At 46.9% G+C, this 20,447-nt stretch overlaps 1 protein-coding gene across 5 annotated transcripts in view; it reads right to left on the reverse strand.

Annotated features, from left to right (window-relative positions):
* The window catches only part of SRGAP3 (SLIT-ROBO Rho GTPase activating protein 3), a 253,286-nt gene that overhangs the window by 63,723 nt on the left and 169,116 nt on the right, over positions 1–20,447 (reverse strand). For all 5 annotated transcript variants that reach the window (XM_032326257.1, XM_032326255.1, XM_032326246.1 and 2 more), the window contains exons 5-9: positions 11,495–11,680; positions 6,039–6,167; positions 4,475–4,696; positions 3,076–3,177; positions 419–616 (exon numbers count right to left, since the gene is read on the reverse strand). In XM_032326257.1, the coding sequence (XP_032182148.1) occupies positions 419–616; positions 3,076–3,177; positions 4,475–4,696; positions 6,039–6,167; positions 11,495–11,680 (837 nt within the window). The remainder of the gene's footprint in view (positions 1–418; positions 617–3,075; positions 3,178–4,474; positions 4,697–6,038; positions 6,168–11,494; positions 11,681–20,447) is intronic.

Here is a 20,447-nt window from a genome sequence, read left to right on the forward strand (position 1 = left end):
TGCCTACAACTCACCAGCACAGATCCCCCAGGGCACGGTTTCCAAGGGCCACACCCAAATTTAAGACACCTTAACATGACAACCATACACTAAACCTTAGGGTTGTTACCTGGGCCTTGCCCCAGGCTCCATCTGCCATTTCCCTCATACCTTACTGAACACAACTCTCTGGTTTTTTCCTAGGTTAGTTGCAAAATATATTAATCCAAGATCAGTGCTGATGCTCCCCACTGGGAATTCACTTTTTTATATTTTAAAAAGCCAAGCCAGGCAACTTAATTTGGGAAGCATGTTGGGAAAATCTTAGCTCTAACTGACTCACATGGTGTTGCTGGCTCCCACTAGCTTGGGCTGCTCCCCAAATGTCACTGACAAAAGGTCAGCAGAGAGTGGGCTCTGGGTCCAAGCCGCCACTTACTGTAAAATAAAACATTTCTGTTTCCTGCTGGTTGGCTCTCCTTTTGGCGATGTTGATCTTGCTCATGTAGGTCTCGGAGGCAGCTGACTTCACAGACTCTGTAGATCGACTATGCTGGAAGGCGTCAGAGACATCAAAGTCCTCCACGGTTAGCATGTCCTGTAAGGTCTGCATGGTGGCGTCCAGGGTTTTCCTAACCTGGAGAAACACAGCACGTCAAAAAACCCTTCTACCTCGGAACACCTTTGACACCTCAAAGTCCTTTCCACACTTTATTTCTTCCATGTAAAGCCTATAGGAGGTGGGCAGGACAAAGATGATCATTCCTATTATACTGAGGTGGAAAGTGAGGCCAGTGAGCTGCCTGGGGTGACGACCCACATTGCCCGATCTGAAGTCATTTTGTTGATTGCTTCTGCTGAGGAGAACCTTGGAGGATATTGTGACGAACAAGGGACCTGGGTTTCTAAGTATGTTTCTCTTTTCCTGATTATATGGCCCCAAACTATCTCCTATGGGAAGCAGGTCTTGAAGAGGGATAACATTAGAAATACTCTCAGTGCTCATCCAGAGAGAAGAGGGGACAAAATAGGGTGAGGGCCATCCTCAGTGGACAGACTCTCTGCCTATCCACCCCTGACTTACCAAAAGGTTGACTGAGAAAAGAGAACTCAAGGAAGACACATGCTGAGCCAGTCCTGCAGGACTCCAACTTCTCTCCTGGAGCCAAGTGGGACCCATGGAAGGCTATAGGAGCAGAGCACAGGAGCCCTGACCTCAAAACACCCCTTCACTGACTTGTGTCCTATACTTTGATGGAGGGTCACTCTGAAAACAGTCACGGGGGAAACTGCATCTATATTTGTTGTTAAATTGTTGTCACCCAAAGTCTTTCTTGTCACAGAGATCTCAACTAAATGTCACCTCCTGGTGACATCAGAGCCCCCTGGTTACTATTCCTGATTTAGTGCACATCACTGTTTGATAGTTTGCATACTCATTCATTTGTCGGTTTGTTTCATGTTTATCTATCTATCTTGAATATAATCCCCATGAGAGGAGGTACTATGGTGTCCTGTTTCACTCACTTTACTCTGCATTGAGCACAGTGGTTAAAGCATATTATACGCTTAATAAGTACTTGAGTAAATATTGAATAAATATTCACTCGTCTAAATGAATACTTGTTGAATATATAAATGAATGGATCTGTTCTTTCTAAGATAGTCAATAGAAGTTCAGGTACAAAATTAAGCATTTCCATAGCTATAAATGGCCCATACCTAGGAACATTTGCTTCATTCTCTCTGGGGCCCTGATTTCCTATTGAAACCCCATCAACAATGCTATGTATGCACTGTTCCATGTAAACAACTGAAAATGCTTCAGGGGAGGATGTAGAACACAAAGAAAGAAAGAAAACACTTTCTTCATCTCCTTTCTCTCCTCAGGTGTGCAACATAAATATATAATTCGTTTCTGTATAACCTCCCCCCAGGGGCAGCTTTGATTTGTTGTCATCCTGAGTGACAATCTGTCTCGTCTCTGTCCTAGCTCTGTCCTTTGTGGAGACACTGAGCAAACCAGCCCTTTCTGTCCAAGACAGCCCCCTTGAGATGTGAAGACAGGGACCATGACTGCCCATCACCAGCTGTGACTGCTCTCCTCAGTGATAAACCTGCCCAAGGTTTTAGATGACATTCCCCACATCCTGGTGTCCTTTCTCCAAGGGGTTTCTAGCTGGTTGACATCTTCCCCACGTAGAGGCATCCAGGCTGGAATAGGATGTTGCCCATCTGGCCTCCTCAGTCCACATCGAAATAGGACCACCACAGCTGGTATTTCCATTTGTATGCTCCTGGTGGTGATCCAGTGTCACCAGCTCTATGGGAGGCGGGCTGGCCACGGTAAGACAGAAGTCCCTTGGGGCTCAGGGTCCATGACACATTTAGTGTGCCCTGGCTTATTTCATTGGGTTATTTAGAATACCTGTAGCTATCTTTGATGATAAATATAACACAAACTCAATGCAGATACCAGAGAAAAGCATACGAAGAAAACAGAAATCACCTAGAATTCTTCTACCCAGATATAACCACAATAAACATTTCAAATATTTCCTTCCAGGCTTTTTTCTTGTGAATAAACAGACACATGGGTGCCTACACTAGTTTACCATCCTTAGGATAATACTGAACACAGAGTTCTACTTCCTGCTTTTCTTTATCATCTGGTGGGCATCCCCCCATGCCATTAAAGATTCTTGGTATGCCCAGCTATAATGGTCATATAATAATTCATCTTTTTTTTTTTTTTTTTTTTTTTTTACAATTTATTTACTTTAGAAAGAGCAGCAGATAGAATGACAGTGGGGGAGGAGTTGAGGGAGAGAGGGGAGAGAATCTTAAGCAAGGTCCATACCCAGCATGGAGCCCGATGTGGGGCTCCATTTCATAATCTATGAGATCACAATCTGAGCTGTAATCAAGAATCAAATGCTTAACCCCCTGAGCCACCCAGGCACCCCCCGCTCTATCATGTAATAAATAATCCATCTTACAGATGAACCCTCTTTTCTTGTGCATTCCATGGCCAGAGTTCCAGCACACGCTGGGCCTTGATCAGGAAATCCCTTGCATGTGGAGGGGCCCACTCACCTCCTCGTTCTCTATCTTGAGAGTGGCCAGTCTGGACTGCAGCTGGTGGTACCGCATGAGCAATTCCGTCTGGACGGGCTGCTGAGCGCTGACCTGGCACACCTGCGAAAGGACAGCCACCGCCTGCGGTCACCCAGGGCTCTCATCACCTGTGTGAAGCCACGGCCTGGGCCACCCTGATGTCCCTACCAAAGGCTGAGGAGACAGGCTGGGAAATGTGAAGTGCAGAGCCCGCCCCTGGCAACACCAGATGGGAACTGGGGCTCTTCCTCCTCCGAAGGCCACCCTTTGGCATTGCAAGCTGTGGCCTCTCGGTCATGGTCTTCTAGATGTGCGCAGTCCTTGAGGGTTTATTAAGAGCTTTCATGTAATCTCATTAAGGGAGACTAGTTCCTTTCAAGGCAGGAATTTGTGGTAAGAAAGCCATGCCCTGACAGACACCAGTGAGAAGAAGCATGACTGGAAACAATCAGTGAAGCTGCTCCTCTTGCCCAGCTTCGGTGAGGCAGGAGCACTCTCAGGGGGCGTGGGAGGGGACGGTGGAAGGGAATAATGTTGTCCCCACACCCACTCCACTCAGGGCTCTACTACCCTGTGGGCTGGGCCACCTGGTGTGACTCAGGTGAGAGCATAAGGAAGAGTAGGACTCGGTGACTGACTAGTCATTTACCACTAAATTTAACACTGAGGCCAAAATGTTCAGGTCCAGGTGATGAGTCAAAGGGCTGGACACAAAGGCTGAGGGATGCGCCAAAGGCTGTGGGGAGACCCCACAGAAGGCCTCTCTTTTGCAAATGAAGAAAGTGGGGAGGGATGAAACGGAACAGTTCAAGGAGCTTTTTGCATAAGGGACTTTGTATAATTGGAGGAAGCAGCGTGCTGCTCCGCTCTGCGGCCAGTAACAGGTGCCTTTCCCAGGCACTTATTTATCTATTCCAGAACCCGGCAAGGAGCAGAGCAGCACAAGCACAGAAGGGAGCGCAATGGGTGGCCCGCCTCCCAGACTGGAGGACAAGCAGCGCCCTGGCAAGCCTGGTGGCCAGAGTGACTAAGATGAGGCTCAGCCTCCTGTGATCCGAGGTCACCCGAGGGAAGACGGGGAGATGCCCGTGTGGTGATGCAGAACTCCCTTGGGGTCCACACGTAACTGGGAAGGGTCTGAGGGGAGAGCGAAGGTCCTGCAATGCTGCAGGCGAGATACTTCAGCCAGCAAAGTTAGGATATTTGTGGTAAACGCCTCAGCTGGGCAGCCCCTGGACCAAGAACTTGACCTCAGGCCTCTGAGAGAAATGTCCTGCATGTGAAGAGGGGCTGGCGTTCCCCTCCCACCAATGTTCTGGGAGCACGTAGAAGAAGAGGCGGAAGCAGCCTCCAGCATGGGCTCCTGCGAGAAACCTACCTCATCCCCCATGTGGGGCTGGAACTCAAACTTGAGTGGAGGACAGAAGACCTGATTGCACATGTCCATGACGGTGTGCTTGTCACTTCGGGAATCCAGGTTGTCCACCGCATTCTCGATGACATCCAACCCCTCGTGGCGAGAGGTCTCCAGGTTGTACTCAGCTGAGAGGTAGGTCCGGAAGGTACGGGCCAGGCTGGCATGAAAGCCCAGATCACAGCACTTGGAGAGAGGCACACAGCAGAAGAGTGCAGGTAAGGGCTGTCACACAGAGGTGGGGGCCACCAGCATTCCCTTTCCCATCATAGTGACTTAAGATGACCTCCCATTCCATAGCCAAATCTTTCCTCCCGGAGGTCCCTGTGCACTCCTACTGCACAAATCACCCCAAAGCCTTCAGAGAGAGCTGGGGGTTGTGATTTGGGCAAGAGCAGAACTTCTATTAGCTCCCCCAAATTTATCATATTCTTTCTTTTCTCTAGGCCTTCACACATGTATTCCCTCTGCCTGGGATAGGGTTTCATTTAGAGGTCACTCCCTCCAGGAAGTCTTCCCTGATGTTCTCCCCACTCAGAGTTTGTCAGGTGTCCCTCCTCTGGGGGTCCACGTCTCCCTCCACCTCCCTCACTGGGACATCTGCCACTTGGCTTTGCAGTTGCCTATAAATGTGTCAGGGTTAGGCATGAGGAGCTCCATGAGAGCAAACCCACAGGTTCTTGTCCATTGCAGTGGCTCAAGACCTAGGTCTAGTAGGTGCTCAAGAAAAATGTGGTAACTGAAAAAGGAGAGGACTGGAAAGAGTGAAAAGTTGTGAGAAAGAGGAAGGGTCTGGCCTCAGGCATGGGAAGGCACAGACAGGGCTGACAGCAACCTCTCTTGGGGATGGGGCAATGTGTCCCTTCTGCAGTCACGGAAAATCAGTGGCCTTCTGACTCCCTGACAGGACATGGCAGAGCCGAGGCAAAGGATCCATCTACCAGTCTGGAACATTTCCTGAGCATCTGTGGGCCAGATCTCTGTCCACATGGGATGGGCAGGCCACAAGAAGGAGTCCCTACCCCAACACAGATGATATGGAAGCTCTCCATGATGATGTCACTCATTTCTCCAAGCCCACCCCCCCCCCCCCCCCCAGCATAAGCTATACAGCTGCTACTCAGGGAAGTCAGTGTTCCATTCTTCTTTTGCTAAACCTGCCGGATTTCTCCCATAATAACATCCCCTAAACATATAAACATCTATATCACCCTGGGAAACCATCCAGGGCATGAACTGTGTATGATCACCCCTGTATCCCCAAACCCAGCAAAGGGCCTAGTGCAGAGGAGGGTACTTGGAAAGCACAGGTGGAAAACATGTCTGCCTGACCCAACCACGCAGGGGCTGCCAGAGGCCCACTCCCACCCACAAGGGTAGAATCCATGAGGCGACACTCATCTCCCAGGCACCAAAGGCCCATTACCCTGGCCCGCCCTCAGGGCTCAAGGGACAGGCACATCAGCTTCAGACAAGGGCCAGCCCAGGTGTGGGGCCCTGTTTCATCCCAGACTCCCCAGGTGCTCACGTCGATTAGGTCGGAGACATCGTGGATGTAGTATTTGCTAATGGCTGCATTGGTGGCGGCCAGATTCAGCAAGTAGTCATTCCGGGCCTTTGTGCATTTCAGCTTGTTCTCGGAATACTTCGCCTGCCTCTGGAAGAAGAAGAGAGTAGAGGTGAGAGCTGAGGCACCGACCTGGCTGTCATCCCTCTCTCGAACCTTCTTCCTTCAGGTTCCATGTTGCCCAGCCTCCTCTGCCCTTCCCTTAAGAGGCCAAGTTCACTTATGCCTCCAGGCCTTCAGACTCATTCCCTCTGCGTGGCAAACCATCCTTCCAAGTCCCTTGTGGCCTGCTTCTTCACATCCTTCAGGTCCTTGCCCAAGGTCATGTGGTCAGAGTGGCCTCTTGCCTGGAAGCGAGTCTTCAGCAACCACAGCGCCCCTCCCCTGCGTTCCCTCGCCCTGCTCTATTTTTTTTTCATTTATTTAGTCTTGTCCAATTTTTAGTGATTATTCCTATTTTAATTTACTTTTTTAAAGACGAAATTTTTAGAACAGTTTTAGGTTCGCAGCCAATTTGAGAGCAAGATACAGAGGTTTCCCATCTACCCACCCCCCATCCCCACACATGCATAGCCTCCCCTGCTATCAATATCCCCCACCAGAGGGTACATGTGTTACAACTGATAAACCTACAGTGACACATCATAGTCACCCAGAGTCTATAGTTTACATTATTAGAGATCACTCGTGGTGTTTTATATTCTGTGGGTTTTGGCAAATGTATAATATACTTATCCATCATTATAATATAAAACAGGGTAGTTTCCTGCCCTACATACATGCTCTGTGCTCCATCTCGCCATCCCTCCCTGCCACCTAACCCCTGGCAACCACGGATCTTTTTCCTGTCTCCACAGTTTTTTTTTGTCTTTTCCAGAATATCATCTTGGTTGGAATCATAAAGTGGCCTTTTCAGATTGGCTTCTTCCACTCAGTAATATGCATTTAAGGTTCCTCCACGTCTTCTCAGGGTTTGCTAGCTCATTTCTTTGTAGCACTAACATTCCATTGTCTGGATGTACCATGGTATACTTATCCATTCACCTGCTGAGGGATTTCTTGGTTGTTCTATTTTTCTTTATAAGCATTTTTCATCACCTGAAATTATATTTTTTACCTCTTTGTTGACTTGCTGGTTTTTGGTGTCCACCACTGGAAAGTAAGTTCTATAAAGTCAGGGACCTGATCTGCCCTATTCATCACTGGGCCTGTAGCACCCAGAACTCTCTGCACAAAGTCGGCATTAAGCACTTTTCTCTGGCTCTCTGGACATGAATGTTGGGAGAGGCAGAGTGGGCAGTCTTAGCCAGGAGCTGGATGGCCTCCCTAGGCAGCTGCTTCTGTCCTGGACCAGACTGGGCAGGTAGAGGTCATGAGAAAGTGGGTTGGAGAGCTGTCTACTTGCCCCTTGCAGGTGATGAGTCCCATTCTGGGTAGAAAAACAGCTCTCTGTAAAGGAACAGGATTTTTCCTCTTCACATAGGCACTCTTAAACCTTCCTTATTCCAAGCAAAACTATGGCAATGGCCCAAGTGTCCACTGATGGATGAGTGGATAAAGAAGATATAACACACACACACACCAGAGTATTATTCAGCTATTTAAAAAATGAAATCATACCACTTGCAACAAAATGAATGGATCTAGAGGGTATAATAAGTGAAAAATTCAGAGGAAGACAAATACCATATGATTTCAGTCATATATGGAATTTAAGAAATAAAACAAATAAAAAGGGACAAATAAAAAAATGACAACTCTACAGCAAACAAATTGGTCATTGCCAGAAGGGAGGTGGGTTGGGGATGGGTGACACAGATGACGGGAATTAAGAGTACATGAATCATGATGAGCACTGAGTAATGTGCAGAATTATTGATTCATTATATTGCACAACTGATACTAATATACCAAATACTAACTATACTGGAACTAAAATTTTTAAAAATTTAAAATTAAAAAAAAAACAGTGTTTTTATTCCAGATCTAGTTCTCCTAGCTATTCAATAGAGATGTTTCTATGTCAACCTTTGAATTCTCTTCAGAGATCTCCTCTGACCTTTCCCCACGGTCCACCTATTCTGGGAAACAGACTTCTTCTGGTAGTTACCAATCCTATACCAGCCATGCACCCACCCCCTCACAGAGAGTTTTGATACTCCTCACCCATTCCCAGGGGGCTATAATGGCCCCCAAACCACTTCCAGCCCTTCATCGATTCATAAAATTTTGTATCTAGAACAAACGGGGTTCTGGAGGGGAGAGGCCTGGGGAGTTAGGTGAGCCTGGTGGTGGCTATTATGGAGGGCACATACTGCATGGAGCACTGGGTGTGGTGCATTTAAACAATGAATCTTGGAACACTGAAAAAATAAAATAAAATTTAAAAAATAGGATATTAAAGGTATCTCAGCTTAATTCACCCATTTCACAGATGAGAACATGAAAACCAAAAAGAAGTAGCTGAGGGGCACCTGGCTTGCTTAGTTAGTAGATTATGTGACTCTTACTGTCAGGGTCATAAGTTTGAGCCCCATGTTGGGTGTGGAGACTTTTTTTTTTTTTTTAATTTATTTATCGGACAGACAGAGATCACAGCAGGCAGAGAGAGAGAGAGGAGGAAGCAGGCTCCCCGCTGAGCAGAGAGCCTGATGCGGGGCTCAATCCCAAGACCCTGGGATCATGACCTGAGCCGAAGGCAGAGGCTTAACCCACTGAGCCACCCAGGCGCCCCAGAGACTTCTTTTAAAAAAGGGGCTTGGGGGGGCACCTGGTTGGCTCAGTGGATTAAGCCACTGCCTTCGGCTCAGGTCATGATCTCAGTGTCCTGGGATCAAGCCCCGCATCGGGCTCTCTGCTCAGCAGGGAGCCTGCTTCCCTTCCTCTCTCTCTCTGCCTAGTTGTGATCTCTCTCTCTCTCAAATAAATAAATAAAATCTTTAAAAAAATTAAAAAAATAAAAAAGGGGCTTGGGGCGGCTGGGTGGCTGAGTAGATTAAGCCGCTGCCTTGGGCTCAGGTCATGATCTCAGGGTCCTCGGATCGAGCCCCACATCTGCCTCAGCATCCCTGCTGAGCAGAGAGCCTGCTTCCTCCTCTCTCTCTCTGCCTGACTCTCTGCCTACTTGTGATCTCTCTCTCTTAAAATCTTAAAAAAAAAAGGGGGGGGGGCCTTGTCCAAAAACTAAATGGCTCATTAGCAATAACTCTGAACTAAAGTCTCCGAACCTCCCAGTCAGTGGTCTCTCTACCCCTCTATCTCCAAAGTTGTAGTTCTGTAATTCCTTGCCTGCCTATCTTATTTTTATTTATTTATTTATTTATCTGTTTATCGTATATCCACAGATTTGTGTAACAATCACCACTATCTAAATTTAGAATACTTTCATCAACTCAAAAAGAAACCTTCTACCCATTAGCAGTCACTCTTCATTCTCCTCTGCCCCAGCTCCTGGCAACAAATAATCTACTTTCTGTCTCTATGTATTTGTCTATTCTTGACATTTCATATAAAGAGACTCATACAATATTATGACTGGTTTCTTTCATTTAGCATATTGTTTTCAAGGTACATTGTGTTGTAGTCTGTATCAGCACTTCACTCCTCTTCCTGGCTGAATAATATTCCACAGTGTGGCTAAACCACATTGCATTCATCCAGATGAACATCTGGATTGTTTCTCCCTTTTGGCTATTGTGATTAATGCTACTAGGAACATTCCTGTGCAGGCTTCTGTGTGGAAGTATGTTTTCATTTCTCTGGGTGGATACCTGAGAATTGTTGAGTCATAGGATAACTTCATGTTTAACATTTTGAGGAACTGACAAATTATTTTCCAAAGTGGCTGAACCATTTTATGTTCCCTCCAGCAATGTATAAGGGTGCCAATTCCTCTACCACCTCACTAACACTTGTGACTGTCACCTGTTTTTACTTTAGCCAGCCTAGTGGGTATGAAAATAGTGTGTCACTGGGGTTTGGATTTGTATTTCCTTAATGACTAATAATGCTGAGCATCTTTTCATGTGCTCCTTGACCACTCATGCAAGTTCTTCAGAGAAAGGTCTATTCAAATCCTTTACCTATTGTTTAAAAAGATTTTATTTATTTATTTGACAGAGGGAGAGAGATATGCAAGAGAGGGAATACAAGCAGGAGGAATGGGAGAGGGAGAAGCAGGTTTCATGCTGAGTGAGGAGCCCGAAGCGGGACTCGATCCCAGGATCCTGGGATCACAACCCGAGCCGAAGGCAGATACCCAAGGGCTAAGCCACCCTTTACCCATTTTTTAACTGGGTCTCTAATTATTGGGGAACCTACTTTTCTTTGCCTTTGGAAATTACCCTGGAACCTTGTTTTATTTGCTTATGGTTAGTTTTCCAGCTCACCTAGGCCCCGGTGAATTTCTTTTCCACTCAATCTATCATTTTTAATAGCTGCAGGACCATATAATCATAGAATGAGATGCAGAAAAGCCCAAATAAATATCTGGTGCAATGTCTGGGACCTAGAAAGAGCTCAAAAAATGTGTACTGATCACATGGAATGAATAAATGCAGAGAACTCAACAAGAAAATCATGGCTTTTACACAGAAAGAAACTTTAGAAGTACTCTAGTCTAGGATAACAAAAGCCTCTAAATTCCCCTCTAAATTCCCTGGCGATTGCAGACATCGTTAACTGATCACAACACTGTTTTTAACTAATGCCTGGAGGGGGCTTCACAGTCTTCAACACAGAGCTCTGGGCGGCTACTACCCGTGGATCAGAGTTGACCTGACAGAGGAGTCATTTGCCATCAACCATCAGATTTTAAAACCGAGGTTCAGAGAAGTACTGTAAATGTGGCACTTTCAAAACTCCAACTGCCTGAGTCCAAAATGAGCACTCATTTCTCTGTGCCCTACTAAAGCACATGTCCAGCACCAAGACAGTGATTCTAAATCGCCCATCTTGGGCTTGCCAGCGGCATTTTGGATGGGTTCTTCCTTGGGCTCCCAGGTGCTGGTTGGTAGCCCAGTGCTGTTTTCCTCCTATTGGGACCTGCCCTGCCCCAACTAGCTCTCCAGCCCCCGAAATGGCCTCCTGAGCAAGGTCCCGCCCCTCCAAATGCCTGGTGATTCCTGCCCATCTGAGAACGTGCTTGCTGGGCGTGAGTCTTGTCACTGTTCAGCTCTCTTGTCAGCTGAGCGCTTTCTTTGCCTGCTGATCCTGGCACGAGGCCAGGCCTAACAAGTGCCAGAGAGGCCTGGCCAGCCTTGCCTCCTCCATGACACTGACCTCCAAGAGCGCACATGCTGGCACCCTGCTTCTATCCCACACCCCTCAGGGTGCAGAGGGGGAAAGCCAAGGCTGTCAGCAGGGAGTATGCGCCTGCCTCCTGCCCTGCCCTCAGTTTCTCTGAGGCCCTCACTTACCTTCTCCTTCATCTTCTCGATCTTCTTCACAGAGCTGCGGCGCTGGGGCCGGTCCTCGTGACGGAGCAGGTTCATGCTGAGGTCTCCCGACTTGTTGAACTGCTTCTCCTCCTGCTTCTCAGCCTCTTTCAGCTTGCTTTCTGCACTGATGCTCTCCGCATGGTACATGTGGTAGGTTTTCATGACCTGGGGACACACACGGGCAGGAAATCAGCAGCCTGCACGGCCCGGCATGCGGCTCCGGTGCTTCCAGCCTCCTTCAGGCTCTGTATCCTGCCCTCTTCCCATCACATACTCTGAGCTCCCCACTGTGCTTTACTTGCACACAAGCTCTGCGGACTGGAAATGATGATGACCACCAGTAGCAGCCTTGCTGCCATTATTGTCTTCAGCAACAGCATGAAATCCTCACTGAATGCCAGGAATGGATGAATAAATTTAAAAGCTTTCATGCACTTGGGTGTCTCAGAGGTGATAGGACATACTTGGCCCTCCTTGGCCCTGCCAGCCATGACTCTTGTCCCTCACCTCCTCCCCCCAGGGTCACTGGGAAGCCCCCTCCTCCAATACTCATGGAACTTCCATGGGAACATGCAAATCGTTTTCTCAGCTGTTTCCTTATTGGCCTGCAAATGGCTCTGTCCCCAAAAGGAGTATTACTGGAAATACTAATTGCTATTCTATGCTTTCTGAAATAAACTTATCCTTGGCTATACAGTGAATTCCCACAAAGCAAACCACACTTTGCTCTTCTATTCCCATAGTAAAAGTCGGATATTATTATAAAAAGGGAGTTTTTGAGACAGAAGAAATTCTAAACGTTATCTAATCCAACCACCAAATTTTACAAATAGGGAAACTGAGGCCTAGAAGGGCTAAGTGGTTTATCCACGATTGGACAATATCATCAGTCTAATCTCCAAACTTTGCATCAGCGGAGGCAATATCACAATCAAGCTGCGGAGCACTTTAACTACACCACAAAGATCCCTACCCCTTCCCCAAGCCCAGACAATCAACTGATTTGCTTTCTGTCACTGCAGTGGAGTTTTATGCGTTCTAAAACTTCATATACATGGAACCAAAGCATATAATTTCTGTGTGGTCTGCCCTCTTTCATTCAGCATAATTTTTCTCCCACGTCATATCAGTTTTTTATTACTGAATAGTATTTTTCTATCATATAGCATTGTGTATCTATGTCACTATTTGTGTATTTATTCATACATTAATAGTTACTTGGGTTGTTCACAGTTTTGGTCTATCATGAATAAAGCTGCTAAAAATGTTCATGTATAATTCTTTGTGTGGATGTATGTTTTCATTTCTCTCAGGTAAATACCTAGGAATGGAATGGAGGGTCATATAGGAAGAGTGCATTTAGCCAAATTAAAAATCTGGTCTCTGACTTTTAACCCACCACTCTTTCTACCATATCATACAGTTTCCGTAATTCAGTACCATTTTCTCAGCAGGTATGAACAGTTTGAGCAGGCTTACAGCAAGCCAGGCAGTCCTATACTAATAGGACACTATCTCCCAGTCCCCAACCTTTCCTATGCAATATCAAGTTTATGAGCATCCCTCTATGCTAAGAAACACACAAAATTTCTGGATTCCATGGCTTTTGAACCTTGTTTGTTCTCTTCCGTTGTTTGGATAATTACAGCAGGAAAAGAGCAGAGGCTTCCACGTGGGGCTGTCTAATGGGGCCCTTTAAGTCAGGGAACTTGGAATGAATTCCTGGCCAGCATTATAACCTTATTTGCTCTCATATGAACTGTGAAGTCAGTTTATTACAGTGAAGAATTATTCTGTAACTCTTACCATGAAATCACAGCATTGATCTGTTGCATAGAAAATAGGCCAGGAGTTAATAGGGGAGCATCTGTTGTAGAACGCGGTAGGTATTGTAGAGTATGAACTCTGGTACAAACATCTGGGCTGAATCCTGATGGTGCCACTTACCAGCTGTGTGACCTTCGGCAAGTCACAGAACCTCTCTGACCTCTGCTTCCTCATCTGTAAAATGGGGATAACCAAGGCAACTACCTCATAGATTTGTTATGAAGACTAAATGAGTTCACTTAGGTAAAGTGCTAGAATAATACCTGCCATATAGTAAGAAACACGTAGACATCAGCTGCTACCATCACCACCACCATCACCACCACCATCAGCACCCCTGATTTGGGCTGAGGGTTTGAGAACCTCGAATATACTCACCTGACTTCAAGAAAATGCTAAAGAACATTAGCTAATATGCAAAATGTTATTCTATACCATGTTTCTCCCTTCCTCTTTCATCTTGAAAACCTTCCCAAATTTCAAAACAATAAATGAATAAAAAATGCAATCAACTTTTCTTCATTGGTCTTGATGGAAGACCTCTTCTCTGATTCCCCTCGTGGCTGATTTTCTGAGCTGCCATAAAGCCTCTAGAGATTCCATTCTCCGCGATTTCATCCACTCCTTAGGCCAGTTCCACTAAGTTTATTTCCAAACTTACTGGACCAGAGTGTGCCAGATCAATGTATTCTCGACATCTAGTGGCCAAAAGGAATGACTGCAGGCTTACAGGTAACCAAAGCAATTGCCAGTTTTCCCACCATCTTTATACCAGCGCTCCTGCAATGTCACGCGGGTAAGACTTGGGAATGCCTGCTGAAGTCTCTCACGCCCCTCCCTTTCCGTTCTCACGCTTTTCTCCTTTCCTCCACATACACAGGCACTATTGGTTTCTTTGCTTGCTACCATACTGCTGGTAGTGTCCATTTCTGGACTCACCCCTTTCTGGGTTCAATGATTCCTGCTAAAGCCACTTTTTCTGTTTCAGCTGCTGAAGTCTGCTTATCTCACCATTAATCTATCATCTGTGTTGAACAGATCAGAGGAAGAGAGAGCATTTCTATTTGCAATTAGATCTTCCTGTCCAATCATCCATGCATCCATCCATTTATTCACTCAAGGTCAGCATCCCAGCTGGGTGTTCTCAGCCTCCCACATTTCCCTTTGCCTAGTTTTCCACTCGAAGCACAGAGTACTCTGCCTCCTCTGCAACAAACCAAGCTTCCTAGTACATTTCTCTGAACTGAGGTGCAAAAGTCCCATAGCCAGAGGACCCTGGGGCTAAACTCCCAGTGATCCAACTGGTAAATCCTGATCCTAAAAATAACAGTGAACTTGATTGCTCAGGATGATTTATATCTGACAGCTGCCACATAAGAGTTTACCTGGGGACCTCTCAGAAACGAGTTTAACTATATCCAGAATCCTCTAGATGCTTCCTTTATTTAATTACCTGAAACACAGGCTTTAGCATGAAAGATCCTTAGCTCAATAGTTTAGAAGAGTCTTCTCAATATTACCAGCCCAGGATGTGTTAAATAATACTTAAACTTATCAATTACTTCAGAGTTTGCAAACCTCTTTTATTATCCCCAAGGTGCATTTTAATTAACCTTTACCCCAACCCTGGGAGGCAGTATGGTACCAATAATGGTGATAACAGCCAACACTTACTGAGCACTTACTACATGCCCAGCCTTGTTCTAAACACTCTACATATATTAACGCTCATTTCTTACAAAAACCCTAGGAGGTAGACACTACATGACCGCAGCTTTACAGATGCAGAAACCACAAAATAGGAATAAAGGGATTCTCTACCCCACAGGGACTGGAGACTTGGTTTTGAGACTCAGCCTTCCCCTCAAACTTGCTGGGTGACTGTGGCAGCAGCTTATCCTCTCTGTGCTGCCTGGTGGAGACCAGAATGGGGGTGGATAGGAAGGTGCTCCATAAGTTGTGACTATAAAGTGACTGGCTGACAGCAGTGTTGGGGCTGGGAAGGTAGCAGAGGTGGATGCAAGTGTTCAGCTGAGGCCAAGGCACTGAGACCCAGCCTTCAACTTGGCACCTCTGAAGAACCCCTCAGACACCCACCTGGCTTAATGTGTGGCTTAGTGGGCTACATTCCAACCCTCCAGAACCTATCAGGGAGACCCCCTGGAACAAGTCTAACATAGGGTGAGAAGGACCCTGTAGGGACATATAAATTGAGACCACTGTTCTTGGACACAGATCAGTTTCATACATTCTCAAAAGGCTCTCCAGACATCTTGATGTATTAACCCATCATTGAAAGAAACTGGGGCTCAAAAATGGCAAGTGAATTGCACAAAGCCAGATAGCTAGGACTTCTGAGCTGTGGACACTTGCTGTTTGTAGTAATCACGCTGCCTTTTGCTGCATACACTTCGCTTTCTGCATCTTCCCAAATCCCCAGATCATGAAATCAAGTATTATACGGATAGTCCTTCAGACCCTCATTTAAATGCAAAAGAAGCCAAAGGAAATATGGAAGTTGAGAGCATCAAAAAAAAAGGGACATGCTGGGGCAAGATAAGAATCCCGTTTGACAATAGGTCCTCAACAAGTAAGTTCACACACACTTCCTCTACCCCACAGACAGGGCTGTCTCTGAGCCATCCAAGAGCTGTGTATGGGGGAAATTCCGGGCCAGTGAATGCCAAAGACATCCTGGAAGGAAAAGCGAGTTCCCAAATTTCAGTATGACCACCCATACTCTGTGTGGCCTATGTTCTCTCTGGAACTTATAATTGCTATCTTCTTTACTCTTTTTGCATGTCCACACACTGTTTCACTGCAACTAGAGTGCAAAGTCCCGAGGGCCAGGACCCAGTTCGTGAACATATTCCCTGTACTAAAGCAGAGAGTGGTACCCAGCAAGTATCAGTATCTATCTGTACGCATGAATGAATGACAGCTGGCCGGGTGTGTAGGTGAAAGACTGATCGATGGAAGGATGGACAGAGAGGGAGATGGTTGAATGGACAGATGGGTGAGTGGGTCAACAGATGGGTGGGTGGGTGGGTGGATGGATGGATGGATGGATGGATAGATGGATGGATAGATGGATGGATGCAAATAACAGAGCAAAGAGAGGAGGGAGAACAAAGTGGGACAGATACAGTTCTACTGCCTTTGACTCTGGTGAATACATCTGGAAGTAGGGAGACAGCTACAGCTTTGATCAATATTTATTTGTTCAGTATTTCTTCAAATACTTGTTCAAACATTATTCAAATATTTGTTCAAATATTATTTAAATATTTGTTCAATATTTACTGAATAGCTCCTTATGCGCCAGGTACTGTACTAGGAAATACTATAGTGTTAAAGACAGACAGGGTCTCCTGTGTATTCATCACAGAATACACTCTCTAGAGGGGACATGGACAAGTTTACAAGCTATTATCACATGGTGTAACAAGCGTTATGATAAGGGAAATATAGGATACTAAAGGATAGCTTTCTTTTTTTATTTTTATTTATTTTTTAAGATTTTTTTTTTTTTTAAATTTGTCAGAGAGAGAGAGAGCGTGAACACAGGCAGACAGAATGGCAGGCAAAGGCAGAGGGAGAAGCAGACTCCCTGCCGAGCAAGGAGCCCGATGTGGGACTCAATCCCAGGACGCTGGGATCATGACCTGAGCCGAAGGCAGCTGCTTAACCAACTGAGCCACCCAGGCGTCCCTAAAGGATAGCTTTCTAGAAAAAGTGTCATCTGGAGTGAAACTTGAAGAGGGGCACCTGGGTAGGTGAGTTGATTGAGCATCTGCCTTGGCTCAGGTCATGATCCCGGGGGGGGGGGGGGGGGGGGGGGTCCTTGCTCAGCAGGGAGTCTTTTTCTCTCGCTCTCTCTGCCCCTCTGTCTGCTTGCATATGTTTGCTCTCTAATAAATAAAATCTTTAAAAAATAATAAAAATAAATAAACTGAACCTTGAAGGAAGAGTAGCTGTTACCTGTGTGAACAGGGCAGGGGTGGGGTAGAATATTCCAGAAAAAGGGAGCACTGTAAGCACTAAGCCCAGAAAGCACAGGAGTCAAATGGGTTTGAGGAACAGCTTACACATAGAAGTGTATCAGGTGTTTGCTTGAGTACTAGCCAAAGAAGTCACCTCCATATTCTCCCCCAGACACTCCCCCTAGGTGAATACCTGTTGTTTTTCTCTGCCTGGGATCATCCAGTCCTCTTCTTTCTGGAACAGCTTCCCAACTTTTTTTTTTTTTTGAGGAAATCCCCAAAATTCCCCACCAGCATTCTAGTCCCGGTGGCTCATGGGAGACTGACCCCTCCCTCCAATCCCAGGAGCGGGCATGAGACCCAGGCCTGACTAAACATGATGTTAACCTGACCACAGTGACTGGAGCCCAGGATCCCAACCAGGCCACTCCAGGACTTTGAGGGAAACGCTGGAAAGGGTATATTATTTTTCCACCAGGAGGCACCCGAGCTGATAAAAAGTGACTCTGTCACCCCGTGGGAGAAACCTGCCTGATCATGAAGACATCACAGAGGAAAGCAAACAGATGGACTGATGGAAGGAAAGAGCCAAGGAGGGCAGGGAGACAGAGGAAGGGAGGAGGAAAAGTCAGGGAGGGAATAGGATAAAATGGAGGAGGTGTGCTCTCCGGCCTCTGATCTGGTGAGGCTGCCGCGAAGGTGTGGGGAGAAGAGCTACACCTCGATCACTAGGTTCTCTGCTGAGCAGCTTGTGATGGGCCAGATCAGACACCAGGTGCTGGCAATCCGGCTCTGTGGAAACAGGGTGTGTGTGCCTCACAGAATACACGCCGTACTGGGGAGACAGCCACGCAGGTGTGTGAACCTGAGATTCGATACCCTGATTCTTCATTCCTGCCAGCTCGCGTGGATTCCTGCCCCTCGCTATCGAAGGAGCCCCCGCTAGCCTCCCCATTGCCCACCTCAGTGCCCAACTCACACACAGACAGTACTGACCGCCCGAGCAGGGGGCTGCTGGCGCCATATCCCAGCTTCCTGCTTCGCTGCTGCCTTCAGGGCTGCTTCCCCAGCCTCCCTATGGCCCCCGGGGAAATCCAGGGTCCTTCAGATCCAAATCAAATGCCACCTCTTCTCAGTGGCCTCCCTGATACCCAGGTGGACTTCATCTCCCCACCCTTCCTCCCACTGTGTCCATATCCCCACAAGGGACACTTGACACAGGGTGTAGCCATGTCCCGTCATCTGGACACAGTGGAGGATCAGTAAATGCAAACTGAGCGAGTGAAGGAGTGTTTGGGAGGAAGAACTGGGGGAGGTGAGGAGACTGTCTGGAGGGAAACCTCATCTCCCTGCTCCTAGGACCACTTCCATCCCTAAGGGAACCTGGGCCACACCCTGGCCAGCAGGCTGTGGTGGTTGGGCAGAGCCCGCCTTGCCTACCTCACCCTGAGCTGGAGGCGTGCCCTTGTCTCCCTCTGGGGGTAACATGACAGGAAGCCAAAAGCTGGGGCAGAGCCTTAAAGTTCCTCTAGTCTCGTGCCTTTGTGCTACAGAGGGGTGAAATCAAGGACCAGAGTCCAGCTAACTTGCACTGGGCCAGTGTTTCTCAAAGTGTGAAATGGGAACCACCTGTGTCAGCAAGATGATTTTAGGTGTTACAGATGTATTAGTAACCCTTCCAGTTCTCTTCAGTTCTGTCAGCGGGGAAAACTCAGTCAGGTGCTCACAGGTCTAATACCTCTACTGCTGCTGAGTGGACACCAGCGGGAATGAATGCTGCTGCGCCTTCACTTAACTTCTGGAACCCTTCTGTTTTCACCAAGCTGTCTGTCGTCCACTAATGTAAAAGACCATATCCTTCCAAAACAAATGTACGTAGGACTTACATATATTTATAGAAATAATTTAATGTATTTCTATAAGTAACTTAGGCGAGTAGACTAAGAGCTGGCTCTATCACTCTGTCACCAGCCAGGTGACCTTCAGCTGGCTACCTGACCTCTCTGTGCCTCATATCCCTCACCTCTAAAATGGGCTGGGAATACTAACAGCCACCTCAGTGGGTCATGGCGAGGATGAAATGAATTAAGATATGTAAAGCATTTTGTTCAGTGCCCAGCCCATGAGAAGCATCGTATAAAAGGAGAGCCTCTAATTATTAGGCTATGAACCAATCTCCAAAATAGATCTTCAAAAGCAAGATACAGAACTCTTGGTCCCATTGTTACCACCTGCATAAAAACAGGGGCGGGCAGGACACACCCATCCGTGTATGCCTGTTGATGGAGCAGACAGCTCTGTGGGAAGGTACTGCTGAACTAGAAACCAGGAACCGAGGTTGTACGGAGCAAGGGGCACTCGGGCAACAGGAGACCTACTTCTATGTAACTCTCTACTGTTTAATCATTGCTTTTTACCAAGTATTATCCATTTCTAAATTTTTTGAGAAGGAAAGTGCCTCTGGCTGGAGTGTGGGGTATGCATAATAGAGAGCACGCCTCGGGGATAGGAGAACAGTCAGCGGGCGATTGCCCTTTTGCAGGCAAAACAGTCGCTGGGCTCTGACCTGCATGGTGGCGATGGAGGTTGGAGGAGAGAGGAAAGATGCCCAAGTGCATAGGAAAAATATTTATGCTCCATTCTTTCATAAAATACACAATGATTTAGCATTGGTGTTTGCCAGGCATCGTGCTATGCTCTCTGCCACTTACTCTTCTTAGAACGACCCAGAGATGAGCTGGTAATATCCCCATAGTCAGAGGGTGTGACAAGGGACAGGGTCTTGAACCCAGGACCAGCTGACTCTAAAACTTGTACTCTTCCCAATGCACAAGGTGGCTTTCCCCCTAATTTGTTAGGGGGAGATTTTTTTTTTAAGTGAGTCAATGTAAAGGAAAATATTAGAGAAAGGAGAGAAGACCCAATGGCCTGATGGAACCATGAATGGCGACAGACAAAGAGGTATCACTCCAGAAAGACTCGGGGTGAGCCCGGGATGGAGCTGGAGACAGAACCCCCGTGGCTGGGCTCCTAGTCTCAGGCTCACCTCACCACCTGCATCTCTGAGGGTTGACATCAGAAAGGAGACGCCTTCCCAAAAATTTGCCTGGGGGCCCATTGTT

Source organism: Mustela erminea, chromosome 1 (assembly GCF_009829155.1).
Source record: "Mustela erminea isolate mMusErm1 chromosome 1, mMusErm1.Pri, whole genome shotgun sequence".
Taxonomy (NCBI): domain Eukaryota; kingdom Metazoa; phylum Chordata; class Mammalia; order Carnivora; family Mustelidae; genus Mustela; species Mustela erminea.